The following is a 13,813-nucleotide window of genomic DNA, read 5'->3' as shown; positions in this document are numbered from 1 at the left end:
TGCTTTTTAGAGACCTGATCACTTATTTACTGAAATGACAAGCATTGCCCTCTTACACATTTAGGATCTCAAACAATAAGACCACCATAGTAACAATGGCTCCTCATTAGTCAGTGCTCAAGACCAAGAACTCAATGCTGCATGTGTTTAAATAATCCTATGAAATAAGTAGTTACAGTCTCATTTGACAAAAAGGAAAACTTCTTCAGAAAAACGGAGGAACTTGCCCGAGGCAGTGTAACTAGTTAAGTAGGTAAGCAGGAATTTGAACCTAGAACTGTTTGAATCTATATACACACTCATAGCCATATTCATAACCATATTCCTAGTCATATATACCTGTTGATTATGCAATGCATTGCCTTCATAAGATAATATTAAAGTCACAGAACAGATTTTTGCACAAGCTTTTCGGGAACAAGTCTACTTTGTAAAATCTTTTCATCCAGGATGCTAAAAGCCACAGCGTTGGCTGTCTTACGTGTCTGCTTCCCTGTTTCCTTTGAGGGTTCTCAGGTGGAGGTGTGATTGGAAAGGCTGTATGTATGCATCACCCCTGGATACAGATAATAGTGTGGTGAAGGCCTGGGGGGGAGGTTGGGGGGGGGAGTGTGGGGTGGAGAGGGTCAATGGAAAAGAAAAGAAAAATCTATAATACTTTAAATAATAAAGATTTTTTTTAAGCCAAGATCAGCAGCTATGGCAAGATAGGGGATTCATAAAGTTTTAGTACAGTAACCATGGATCAGATAACCAGCTCTTGAAATCTCAGGTCCAGAATGCTTATTAGAGGCCTACAGTTTTTATTGTTGAAGGGAACTTAGCTACCATGAAAAGAGTTCCATGGAAAGAAAACCAAAAAAGCTATCGCCTATCCCTGGCTTTGGAGACAGGCATCCGCATTCTGCCCACTCCTTCCTGGTTCTGCCCTGCTGGCTGAGTGTTTTGGGGCAAGTGGATTGCCTCTGAAGAGAGCCACATTGCAGTGCAGTCAGAGGGCTCTCTGCTTCCTCCTGCACTGAGCCATTTGCCAGGGCATCCAAATCTCTTCCATTCCTGCTATTTTACTACAAGAAGCTCTATCAGGGCCTTGGGATTATTGAAAAATAGTAATTTGTGGAATAATTCACCTTTTCCCCCTGATTTTGTACATTTTTTCTAGTTGTACATTTGTTATCCAAATAATAAATAAAACAATTTTCTGGCGTGAGGCCAGATTCACTGATGTGTTAAAATCAAAATGATTGCAATCATTTATGAATTACAACTTTACAAATAATTATAACAGGACTGTAATTTTACACAAGAAATTATTTCTGTTGCTACATAAAGCATTCTTTATATGAATTTGAATGAATAATAGCTACCACTTTGGCTTGCTACAGCTTGGAAAGCTAGTTTAGAGCAACTTCAATACTTCTGTCATCTATGTTTAACTTATCCATGAAGAAAACAAAAACCCCTATGATACAATATATAAACATTATTAGAATAATGAATGTAAATGTCTTAATATCGGGGGGGGGGACTAACATATATTAGAACATATTAATAAACTATGATAATTAAGTAAAATTAGATCAAGGAAAAAAAAAGAAACAATGGAATGTACAGGAATAGAACCTGTGCATATAAGTATTTAATACCATATCTAGATTTATAAGAACTATTCTTATAAATCTAGATATAACACTTGGTGCCACTATTTTATTATCAGTTTAAAGATATCATTCTTGGTTCATTGCAGAATATGTTCCCTTAAAAAAAAAAATAATTGTGGCTACTTTTTTCTCATTGAGCCTGGAAGACAATTCTAACATTTTGGATAAAGTAGGCATGCATTGCCCTAACTAGCAGCATCTGCCTGCTTGGAATAGACACTTTAAACTTTAATTTATGGGGTGTTACATTCTGCAAGATCATGAAAGACTGATGCTGAAAATATCTTCATCACTTCATTGCAAAATAACAGTCAACATGGCAAGTTATTGTTTCTGGTTAACTTTTTCAGTGTCTTTCTAAATATCATTAGTGGGGGGAAATAACGTCGTGTTTTTTTTGTTTTTTTTTTTTACCTCAGGACTTTTATTTTTATATTTGTGCTTTAGCTTATTGTGAAGCTACTGCAGTTCTAAAATTAGGATTGCATTTAAATTAATTACTTCCTCTTCTGCCCTGTTGGAGAAGAGAGGGCTGCTCATTTGTAATTATTTTTCTCATTCTGCATCTATGATAGAATAGTTCATTGGCCTGTTTATTTCTTTTAATAAACATGAAAGAGCACTGGACACTGAAGCCCCCAATACTTGTTTATGATCTGAGCTTGATGCCAACTGGGACAGTCCCTTCATTTATCTGAGCCTCAGTTTCTTCATCTAAAAATAAGAGAGGATTGATCTCATTTTTAGATTTTTTTTTTTAATCCACACCTCAAATCTCACATTACTGACAATAGTGGTTTTGTGTTCTTCATTTTCCCCCAGAGGATTACTGAATTACTGAATAAATATTTATTTATTTATTTATTCATTTTTTTTACTTCAGAGAGGAAGGGAGAGGAAGCAAGAAACATCAATGATGAGAATTATTGATCAGCTGTTTCCTGCATGCCCTCTACTGGGGATGGAGCCCTCAACCTGGGCATGTGCCCTTGACTAGAACTGAGCCCAGGACCCTTTAGTCCATAGGCCACAATATTCTATCTAGCCACTGAGTCAAACTGGCTAGAGCTGAATTACCGAATCTTTAATATGAGAAAAATAGTCATTCTTATTTAATGGAACTTGAGTTTTTTTTGTCACATGTATATACCACGGAAAGCTTCATTAAATAGAGCTGTTACAGGGACAACATGGTCTTTTTAGCTCCCATGGCTAACCTGTACAGAGGGTGTCCAATGTTGTCTGAATAACTGTAGGCAGTTCACTGATGATGGAATGAGGAAAGGGCAAAAACCAGAAAGTTTCTTCTTGCATTTACTTCTTCTTATGAATAGGATGTATTGAGCATATTTAATTAAAATTAAGCAAAAATATTTTTTTTCTATATGGCTTAGACAAAATATTTTTATCCTCTCCAGAGTTCAGCTAGTTTTTGTTTTCAAATTAAATTAGTTATCTTTACTGAGAAATGATGTTATGGTAGTTTTTACATTCCAGAATTAACTTTTTTGTTATGGGGGGAAGTTTTGATTTAGGTAAAAATTTTTATCTAAATAGGATTAAAATGGGAAAAGATTACCCCTAAAAGCATCTTCTTATCTTTCAAAATGCCTTATATAACTGTCCTTACATAGACTTTCCACAATGTATGTATTGTTTTTGAAGATGTTTTGCAGTACTTTATACTGGGCTTATACATTTCCTACACTTTCTTCCTATCTGCCACCCCTTCTCCATTCCACCCCAAATGTAAGTTCCTACAACTAGATGCACATTGACCTTAAGTGGACATATTCAAATTACAGGACGATAAGATCTATGGTGTGACTAAAATCCTATTAACCCCTTGGTCAGTTAAATTCAACATTCTACTATAGGCAACTATAGTATATATATGCTAGGCTCTCAGTGTAAGAAAATGAATTTGCATAAGAAATTTGATCTTGGATGGGAGATAGAACAATATTGAGTGCAGTGATTTTAAAAAAAAAGTGACCATCTTGCTTCTAATCTGCTTTTAGATTTATCTCTTCATAGTGGCAGGAGCATTGAGGAAAATCTGTTTAATTTTCTACTTTTTAAAATTATAAAATAATCTTTTTCTGGCTAAAGCCCTTGCTTTGTAATATGCCAAGTCTATACGTGCTAAAATTTGTTTTTTAGCCCAGACATTTTTTATTCCAAATGAGTCAGACCATCTGTGTGTCTTAACTAAGAACTCTCTAATATAATACATGTGAATTTTTGTTTCTGGGCATAATGATAGCAGATGTGGCACCCTACATATAAGCATATGTATGTTGGATAGTATATAAATTGTGTGTGTTTATGTGTGTCCACACACAGTTTACACATTACCCGTATACATGGCCATAGCAATTATTTAAGAGCCTTTAAACTGCTTTATTCTCACTGAACCATATTGTTCTATTGCACTGGGCATATGCCCAGGGCAGTGAGTAAAATGGTCTTTTCTCCAGTACCTTACTTTATAAGTACTTACCTGGTAAAAATGAAGGTGAGGGGATTAAAAATGAATTACAAAACAATAAATAAGTTCATGCTGAGGGTGAAAGTTGTAACACATTTTATTTCCTTTTCTGAGCTGTTCCTTGTTGTGACAGAACAAATACAATTTTCTTCCCACTTGCTGGGATGGCCCTTGTGCTGTTCACTTACTGGCTAACTCTTGGTTGTAATTTGAAATAAGCACATTGCTATGAATAGATGATGCTTGAACAGATCACAGAGAGGAGAAAATAAGAATTAAATTCAGGCATTTCAAATATGCTCACTTTTTCTTAATAGAGTAAAAGAATCAAATGCATTTTCAACCAACAAAATATAAAACTAAAACAACAGTCCCCTTAGGTAAAGCTTAAGCCACATGGAATTTTTAAATGTATACATCGTGAATGAAATGCCTGTTGAAAAACTACATTATAGTTATGCATACAGAGTAATAGGCCCCTCAGCTTAAATCAATCTTGAAGAGACAATTTAATTAAGACACACATGAAGATTTCCATGAATATTTGATTCATTTGGAAATATTTAATTGAGGACAAATGGAAGGGAAAATCCTGGTCTAATAACCCATGTAACTTATAGCAAGGCCGTCCATTTGCATAGTAGCAAATAGTTATTTGATTGTGAATCTTCTACTTACTAAGCAAGTGCAATAAAAAACAAAGCAAAAAAAGAAAAACAACAACAACTGAGATTTCCTTCTGAGATACTAAGACAAAGTTTGAAGTTATATCATGAGATATTCAAACAGTGTTATACATGGTCATGATATAAGACTTTCATAAAGCTCTGTGGTCCCACGTATTTGATGATAAAATAGGGTACCATCATTTATTTCCTAAGATACTTGTGAGAAGTGAACACATAATGCATATAAATCTTCTATAACAGAGCCTGGCAGAGAGTAAACACTCATCAATCTGAACTGATGTAGTTGTTGTAGGGGTAGTTTTTGTTGTCACATGCGCAGAAGCCCTCTCCTGAGTGAATGTAAAACTCCTACAACTGCTACTTCCTATGAATATGTATTTGCTGGCTAAGAAACCTCATCTACAGAGAAAGTCTGATGTATACTTCAAACTACAATGTTAATAAGCTTCAGGATGTGCAAGGATTCCCCCCAGTTTGCTTTGATCACTTTGACCCTGCTGCTCTATTAATTACTTTAAAACCCTGATCAATCACCTACCAAGTGCCATGTTAGCTGTTACCCTTGTTACAGCATTTATATTGTACAACAACATTAATTCATTTAGAGTAAGCCTACAACACAAATGTATTGCTCCTCCTCTTCAACATTTAAGTGCGAGGGGGATTTTAAAAACCCTAACAAATGTTGGAGGAAAGGGAAAAGATCATTATAGCAGTGTGTGGAAATTATATGGCAGTTCAAACAAAACAATCCCTTACCCGCTAAAACAGCAAATAACAAATCAATAACAGAAAAACCTAAGGCCTTACTTTATACTAATGACTATCTTTTGGAGACAAATGATATAAACAACCAAAGCAGGAAGTGAAATTTAACATTTGAATTACTCTTAAAAAAGTAAATATTCAAAAAAAAAATCTAAATTCCACAACAGATCCAAATTAGTGTACAATAATATATCATCATTGATTATTAAGAAGCTAGAGTATATAGAGATTGGTTGAAAGTTGAAACTATTAAATAAATTGCAACTTGATATAAATAAGAAAAGAGATATGTGAATAATGGGGAATGACGGAGAAACATAACAGAAAGAAGCAGAGAAGAGCTTACACGAGAATTTTTAGAGTGCTTGCTGGCTACTCTTTGTTATTATAATTGAACTACGTTCAGGCCATTTTAAGATATGTCTAACTTTAGAAAAATAGGGTGATTATGAAATCTGGGTCACATGAAGTAATAGTGTAGAGCTGAGAGCTATCTGCCTGCCCATCCAAAATTGCTTTTCTGTCTTTATAGAGTTGCCTTTCAAAGAATACAAAATGAGAAGGGGAAAAAAGCACATTGTGCTTCTCCTCAAGACACATCTTCTAGGAAAATGATTCTACCTCTGGAGAATTTAAACTCGGGTGCTTTTCACTGTAAAAGTAATTTACACCCTACAAAATGAGGTTTGAAAGTGAGGTTTTTCTAATACATAGGCCAGCTTTCCATTTATATGCACAGGAGTTTCTCCATTTTCCTAGAGAAATAGGCTGAAAAATAGTAGCTAGGTTATGGTATTAGTCCACAGTACCACAGTCTGTTGTATCTTTTTAATATATTTGTATTGACTTTAGGGAGAAAGGAAGGGGAAGGGATAGAGAGATAGAAACATCAATGAGAGAGAAACATCAATTGCCTGCCTCTTGCATGCCCCTCATGGGGATCGAGCCCACAATCCTGGCAGGTGCCCTGACCAGGAATTGAACCAATGAACTCTTGGTTCATGCTCAATCACTGAGCCAAACCAGTAGGACATTCTATGGTATTTTAATTATATTTATAAATATCTTTATTAATAGTACTCTGTAATCTGGGAATGAGATTTTTATAAAAAGTAAAGGAAGAATTTTATTCAATTTGCACAAAATATTTTGTGTGTCTACTCTGTGCCAAGTGCACTGATCTCAGTGCTGGGCTGTAGTGAGCAGGATCCTGCCTACATAAAGCACAGGATCTGGTGAAAATTAATTTTATTTGTTGGGGTGTGGGGTGGAGGGACAGTACAAGGCAGACACTAAGTAATATGATCAAGGGAATCCCTCTTTTTTTCTCCATTAACTTGAACCTCCCTATTACCAGGACACCCAATTCACTGATGTATTACACATCTCTCATTGAAACCCCCATCTCCTTCATCTTTCAGGTAGCTGATGTGGACTCATGGGGCAATATACCCACCCTTATATCCACTTGCTCATGTCAGAAACACCCAATTTCATTGCTGTGATTTATTGCAAAGGAAATATGTTAGCATTGTTCAGCATTATCATCCTTATTACTTGGGTCAGAAAATATTCATTCCTGATCAATATCCATGTCAAAAGAAATACCAAACTCTGACTGGTTTGGCTCAGTGGATAGAGTGTCAGCCCATGGACTGAAAGGTCCCAGGTTAGATTCTGGTCAAGGGACTATACCTTGGTTGTGGGCACATCCCCAGTAGGGGGTGTTCAGGAGGCAGTTGATCGATGTTTCTCTCATCAATGTTTCTAACTCTCTATTCCTCTCTGTAAAAAGTCAATAAAATATATTTTTTAAAAGGAATTCCCAAATATTAAGATATAAATCACAAGTAAAAATGGAAAATAATTTGCGGTGGCTTGAACATTATGGTGAGAAATTATAAAAGTGGAAAATCATCTGTGCAGAGCATTTTCTCCACTTCTAATGATGCTAAAAAACAGCAATTCTAAATCAACCTTCTCAAGACTTAAGCACTCTTCTATTTTCCAGGAAGTATACTTAAGATTTAATATAATTCCTTTTTGCTATTGCTTAAGTTCACTTTCTCTTCTTTTGTTGTTAATAGAATCTTATTAAGCCATTATACATATTTGTTCAAAGAGTAAGAGATAAAATAGTATTTAGCATAATCCTTCCTCAACATAAAGGTAAATTAAAACATTAGGACTAGCATTTGAAATATATGACTTATTTAGTTGACACAAATCAAGTATAAAATACCAGTTATACGAGAGTGCATAATTTATAAATGTTTCCTTATAATGAATTCATTTAGAATGAATATATCTGTGTCTACTTAGTAAAGAGAGGATGATATTTATAATTATGCAGTTTGAGATAGTTGATAATCTTACCATGTATCTGGCATTGGATTGATTGCCTTTATGTGGATTTTCTCGCTTACATGCCTTTACTTCTTCAATCATTGTAACTATCCTATAAAGAATAATCTCCTTATGAGGGAGAAAAAGAAGGTAATGCTAAAGGTGTAATTTGAACTTAGGGAGTCCAATACCAGACCATGCACTCTTAATCACTCTGAAAAATAAAGTATCCATTAGCCACTCATTTTGGGAAATTCATCTGCCACACTAACTCTTGGCTCGGTTGGCCTTGGGTTTGAAAGAATTAACTGCTCTGTTGACCTGGTTAAAGAGAGGCTTTCTTACTTTTTCTGTTATATGAATGTAATTTTACACATGGATGGACGAGTTTAGAATCTCACAGTGTTGGCTGCTGTGAAATTTTGAGTGACCTCTTAAAAGATTGTAGACAGTTATCTGGACATAGATATGTAATGTACCCTTAAGTCTGTATGACCTACATTTTTTGGAGGAATGTAATTATCCATGATATGCATTTTGTAGAGAAAGGGTATAGACCTCTCTTTCTTCTTGGGTCATAATAGCTATACATTTATTAAGGTGATGTGATGGCAGATGCATGATATTGTGAGACCTGCCAGTGGATTGCTATTTGGATTCCAAAACAACTGTAGGACCAGTGATCAGCACCACCCACCGCTGTAGATGAAGTGCCTTGGGAAATAGCGGTACAGGATACACTTTGCTCCACATCCATTATATTCAAAGTGAAATGGAGCGCCAGTGACACAGGTTGAATGGATCCAGAGTAAATACCGTGTTCCAGAATTACTTAACATTATTCAGATGGTTACTGACGTAGGGCAGGGCAAGAGCGAGCTTCTGCACCCTAATTGTATTTTATGATTTTTCTGTGAAAAAGTAAGATTTCCCCCCCCCCCCTCAGCTTGTGATTATCTTATAAATGATGACATATACAGGGTGGGACAAACGTAGGAAAATAATACAATAATTAATAAACAATAATTAAATAATAAACTCTGTATTTCATGTACTCACCATTGTAAACCTACTTTTGTACCATTCTGTATATTACCATAGATATATAGACCTTAGAGGAGATTCTGTAGTGTAGGGGACTATTATTCAAAAGTACCTAATTTCAGATAGTTTAGTCATGAGAAAACTGAAAAACCTCAATACTTGTATTTAATAAACAAAGTATAATAGCCAACTAATGAAAGCAAATGGCTTTTATAAATTCAAGTCTACACATACTTGAAATACAAGCTCTCTGCAGATTTATTCAAATTATTTGAGTGAACTATAGGCATATGTGTGTGTGCACAGGCACATTATATGAAGGACATGAGATTGGAATGGTTACTGTTCAATGAATTGACACTTGAATTTAATGTGGCTGAAAAAAAAATGGCATTATACATCAAAAGGCATTGAACATTGTGTACCTTTTCATGATCTACTTGCCAGTCACATGAGATGTTGACAACACATTCTAACCATTAAAATATGAGCCTGGTCTTCTCACTGTTATCCTCTGCCTACAGGTTGTATATAAAAATAATGATGTAAGGCTGGAATTATCTCGACTTGCCAAACAAGGAGACCCTAAGATGAAGATCCATGGAGTAGTGGCATTTAAATGTGAGAATGTTGCAACTTTGGACCCAATCACCTTTGAAACCCCAGAGTCTTTCATCTCTTTGCCTAAATGGAATGCAAAGAAGACAGGCTCTATATCATTTGATTTCCGCACAACAGAGCCAAATGGCCTCATCTTGTTTAGCCATGGCAAGCCAAGACACCAAAAAGATGCCAAGCACCCACAGATGATCAAGGTTGACTTCTTTGCTATTGAGATGCTGGATGGCCACCTCTACCTCCTCCTAGACATGGGGTCAGGTACAATAAAAATCAAAGCCCTGCAGAAGAAGGTGAATGATGGAGAATGGTATCATGTGGACTTCCAGAGAGATGGACGGTCAGGTAATTTATCTGTCTCCTGTGCTGTTTATATGCTGGAATATCCCATGCTCCCCACTCCTTTCTTAACGAATTAAAACCAAACCATATGAAAGATTTCCTGCATTTCTGTCTTTAGGGTAGAGGAAATTATCTGTTACTATTTTTGTTTCACATCATAGAAGGAGCTAATTAATCATCATAGTTGGGCATAAAATTCCAAATGCTCAAATGGCTTTTTAAGTGAATATTTATTGGATAATCACATGTCAAACCTTGCAAGAAATTTTATCGTGAATTTACAAATGGCAAAATTTAGTGTTCTGGCATTACCGATGATCTCTTACATCATTGGGTGTTTGGAGGTGCCTGAAATGGCAAATATAAATTATATTAAAAAATGATTATTCATACATAGAATCCTTAGTTTAATACAGCATCCTATTTATCCAAGTTAGGACTAGGGTATCAAGAAGCACTTTAATTAATATAGCTGTATTTCAAGGACACTGGCAAAACTGCTGCCTTCCAAATCACTTTCCTTTCTGGTGAAAGATGTTTGGAATTCCACCAATAGGGATTCATTTCACATGGGTTTTGTTTTGTTTTGTTTTGTTTTGTTTTGTTTTGTTTTGTTTTGTTTTGTTTTCTGCACCTTCTCTCCTGAAGCTGTGAGAGTGTGTGTGTGTGTGTCAGGGAAAGAAAGGGACTTGTAGGGAAGGTCTAAAAGAATATAATTTCTTTACTCTGAAGTTTTGAAGTGGGGTAGGGAACATAGCAGGGCTGGGGAACATCTGGCCCACAGACCTTATTAGGTCCATGAAATAATTTTGTTTGGCCTTGCCAGTGTATGAGGGTGAGTTAATTAAATATTTGACCAAATATAGCAGGGTAATTTTTATGTTGGTAATTCTGTATGGCCTGCCAATGAAGTTATAAATATGCAAATGGCCCTTGGCAGACAAAAGGTTCCCCACTCCTGGGTCATTGGAAGATGAGTAGCATGGGAGTCAGGATGTGGGGTGAGTTGCAATGTAGGCCAAAATCACAGCATTTGTGAAAGATGAGGAGGACAAGCAACTTGTTTTTCTATATACAACTATATATTACTTCTTTTACCTTCTTCACTCTGTGCTTCCAACTCTGATTCTCTCATTTACAAATCAAATTACATTCTTCTAATAAAAGACAACTGAATTGAGACCTAGCCACTCTCCTCCTCTCCCTCCCCAACTCTCTCATTTGCACATATACTATACCATTCACTCTGGATTTTCCAGTAGAAACTTGGCCAAGGCATTTTGGGAGGCCTGGATTGCTTGCTGTGTAAAACATATTGAGAAGATCAATTTCATTGCATCCCAGACCCAGTGAAGTGGGGTGGATCAACAGCGATGGAACCTAAGATTCTATATTTCTTGCAAAGTTTTCCAGCGGACTTAATGATCAACCAAATTTGAGAGCCACTAACCAGTTGACACTTAGTGCTTCTTTCAGATCCAATAGTCTGTGATTACCATCCTATTTGAGAAGGGCCATACACGCATTTGTCATTGGTTACTTCTCTTTAATAGGACATTTTCAGATTTCATTATTATTTATACCTTGTTTTCCTGTTTACAAATCAAGAAGGTTTTATTTCCCTTCCTAGAAATACCTTTTTGTTTTCCTTTGCACAACAAAATAAATACACGGAATGTATGGAAATTAGGAGGGAGTTGGCAGAGAGGGAGGAGAATTGAAGAAAGCTCAGAACCCCAGGTATCTCAGATACTCTGTTTCTGATTCCTCACTCTCTGGGAACTTAGTCTCTCTATGTTGTTATTCTTTCATTTCCCTACAGAAATCTGTAAGGACAGTGGTTACCATTCTGTGCAGTTCATACTATGTTGTCATTTTTTCCCGAGTGTCTTAGATAATTGACAGTAGACAGCAAAATATTCTCCTTGACTGCTCTACTATACAGATTCCACTAGAAATTCGATTCCTCTATGTTTTTCTGATCTAAGCGGAGAAGAGTACATTGGTGCGAATACAGTGATATTGCAATAGAGTGAGTGCCTCCCTTTGGCTTCCCTCAGCCTATTTCTAGAGTTAGCTGTTAATTTGCTACTTAGGAACTTTTAAACAGAAGATGTAGAGGAGGATAGACACATGGATTAAGTCTCTGTTATGGAATATTAACTGTGGATATTATAGTTTGACTTAAAGTACATCTAGAATAAAATTTTGAAATTTATTTATGAGAATATGTAAGTTTTTAGACTTCATTACAACCTAATACATAACAAATTAAGTGGACAACATTTGGAAGATCAGAGAGAAAAATAATATCACACTTAATATCACACAGTTGTATTCCATTCCCGTAGAAATGAAATATTTTCTAATTATTTGAGGAAATACATGGTTGATGTCAAAATTTTAGGAAAATAAAACCACTTATTATTTATTTGATAATGATGACTTATACCTGGATATTTTTCCTATTTTTCTAAAACTTATTTTTAATTATAGTTCATATACAATATTTTATTAGTTTCAGGTGTACAAAATGGTGAGTTAAATTTATGTAGCTTATGCAGTTATTATCACGATAAGTCTAGTAATTATCTGACTCTTTCCAGACCTAAGTGGTAAAACAATCTAAATAGTTTCCCCACGTTCTTTGGATGACCTAGTACAATAAGGATCAGATAGATACCTTAATCCACAAGCAGAATAAAATCTACTTTTTCAGTTTAAAGTTCTTTAATTCATTCAAATACCAAAAGTTTGTTAACTGTCCTTTTTATACCTTCATTGAAAAAGGTCAAAGCTAGATGGGAAGAAGAAAGAGATGCCTTTGAAGAGTGCTAAAAAATGAAACAAATAAAACATGAGATTTTTGTTGGAACTCAATGGAAAATTTAAGTTACTTTCTTTGGTGTTGTTTTCATGGCCAAGTACTTCTATGTGATTATAATTTTAGATTAGTGAACTGGAACAAACACTATAAAAATCAAAACTTATTCACCAAACCAAGTTATGCCCTTTACTAAATTGGAAAGAAAAAAGAAAAAAAGGGGAAAAAAGCTCATATTATGTTGGCCAAGCTCAAGGGATTTAATGTAATTTTAATAACTGCAGCTATTAATATTTTATATATAGTATTTTTAATGAAGTTCTATATTTACACACTAAATTGGTTTGAAAAAGATTGAATGAAGAGCTATAGTAGCTTTTATTTTACTTAAAGGATATTTTTTTAGTTAAGCTGGTGAGACATGAACATTTGTAACTCAGTTAAAACTAGGAAACATATAATTTCAAGGAGTAATTTATTTTACTCATTTTTTATATCATCTATTTCAGAAGCTATATGAAAATTACTCTTAATATAATGTGAGGAAATGATACTGCTAAGACAAGAAGGCAGTGTGGGCTGTTTTCTAATTCATGAACAATGAAGGTCTTATCTATTGATTTGTCTGGAATACTCCTTAGTACTATATTTAAAAACATTTAATGAACCATATTTTTTTGTTGTTATAAAAGAGGAGGCACTCACTCTTTCTGAAAGCAGTTTAAACTATATTATAGGATAATAGGTCTTGTCCCTCTTTTAAGGATAAAATCATTTAAATATATTTTATTGATTTAATGTAGAGAGAGCCCAGATCTAAGAGTTATTTCTCCTGCTATTGACCATGCAAAAAAAAGCAGGAATTGTAAGGTTCAAGGCGCAGGAAACAGAAGTCGGAAACCCAGATATATTAAAGGGAATAAGAGCCATGGCCATTAATTTGATGCTAATAACTTTTGGTTATCTTGGTTGGAGATAGGGTTAAAATTATATTTGGTGGTAGACTTATTTTTTTTAAATATTCTGCAAA

General features: G+C 35.0%; 1 protein-coding gene across 34 annotated transcripts in view; it reads left to right on the top strand.

Moving 5' to 3' along the window:
* The window catches only part of NRXN1 (neurexin 1), a 964,391-nt gene that overhangs the window by 417,770 nt on the left and 532,808 nt on the right, over positions 1–13,813 (top strand). For all 34 annotated transcript variants that reach the window (XM_084900752.1, XM_084900751.1, XM_084900742.1 and 31 more), the window contains one exon: positions 9,524–9,962. In XM_084900752.1, coding sequence (XP_084756878.1) covers positions 9,524–9,962 — 439 coding nt within the window. The remainder of the gene's footprint in view (positions 1–9,523; positions 9,963–13,813) is intronic.

This window comes from Pipistrellus hanaki (genome assembly GCF_964339955.1).
Source record: "Pipistrellus hanaki genome assembly, chromosome: 12".
Classification (NCBI taxonomy): Eukaryota; Metazoa; Chordata; class Mammalia; order Chiroptera; family Vespertilionidae; genus Pipistrellus; species Pipistrellus hanaki.
This window is presented reverse-complemented; position numbering and strand designations above follow the sequence as displayed.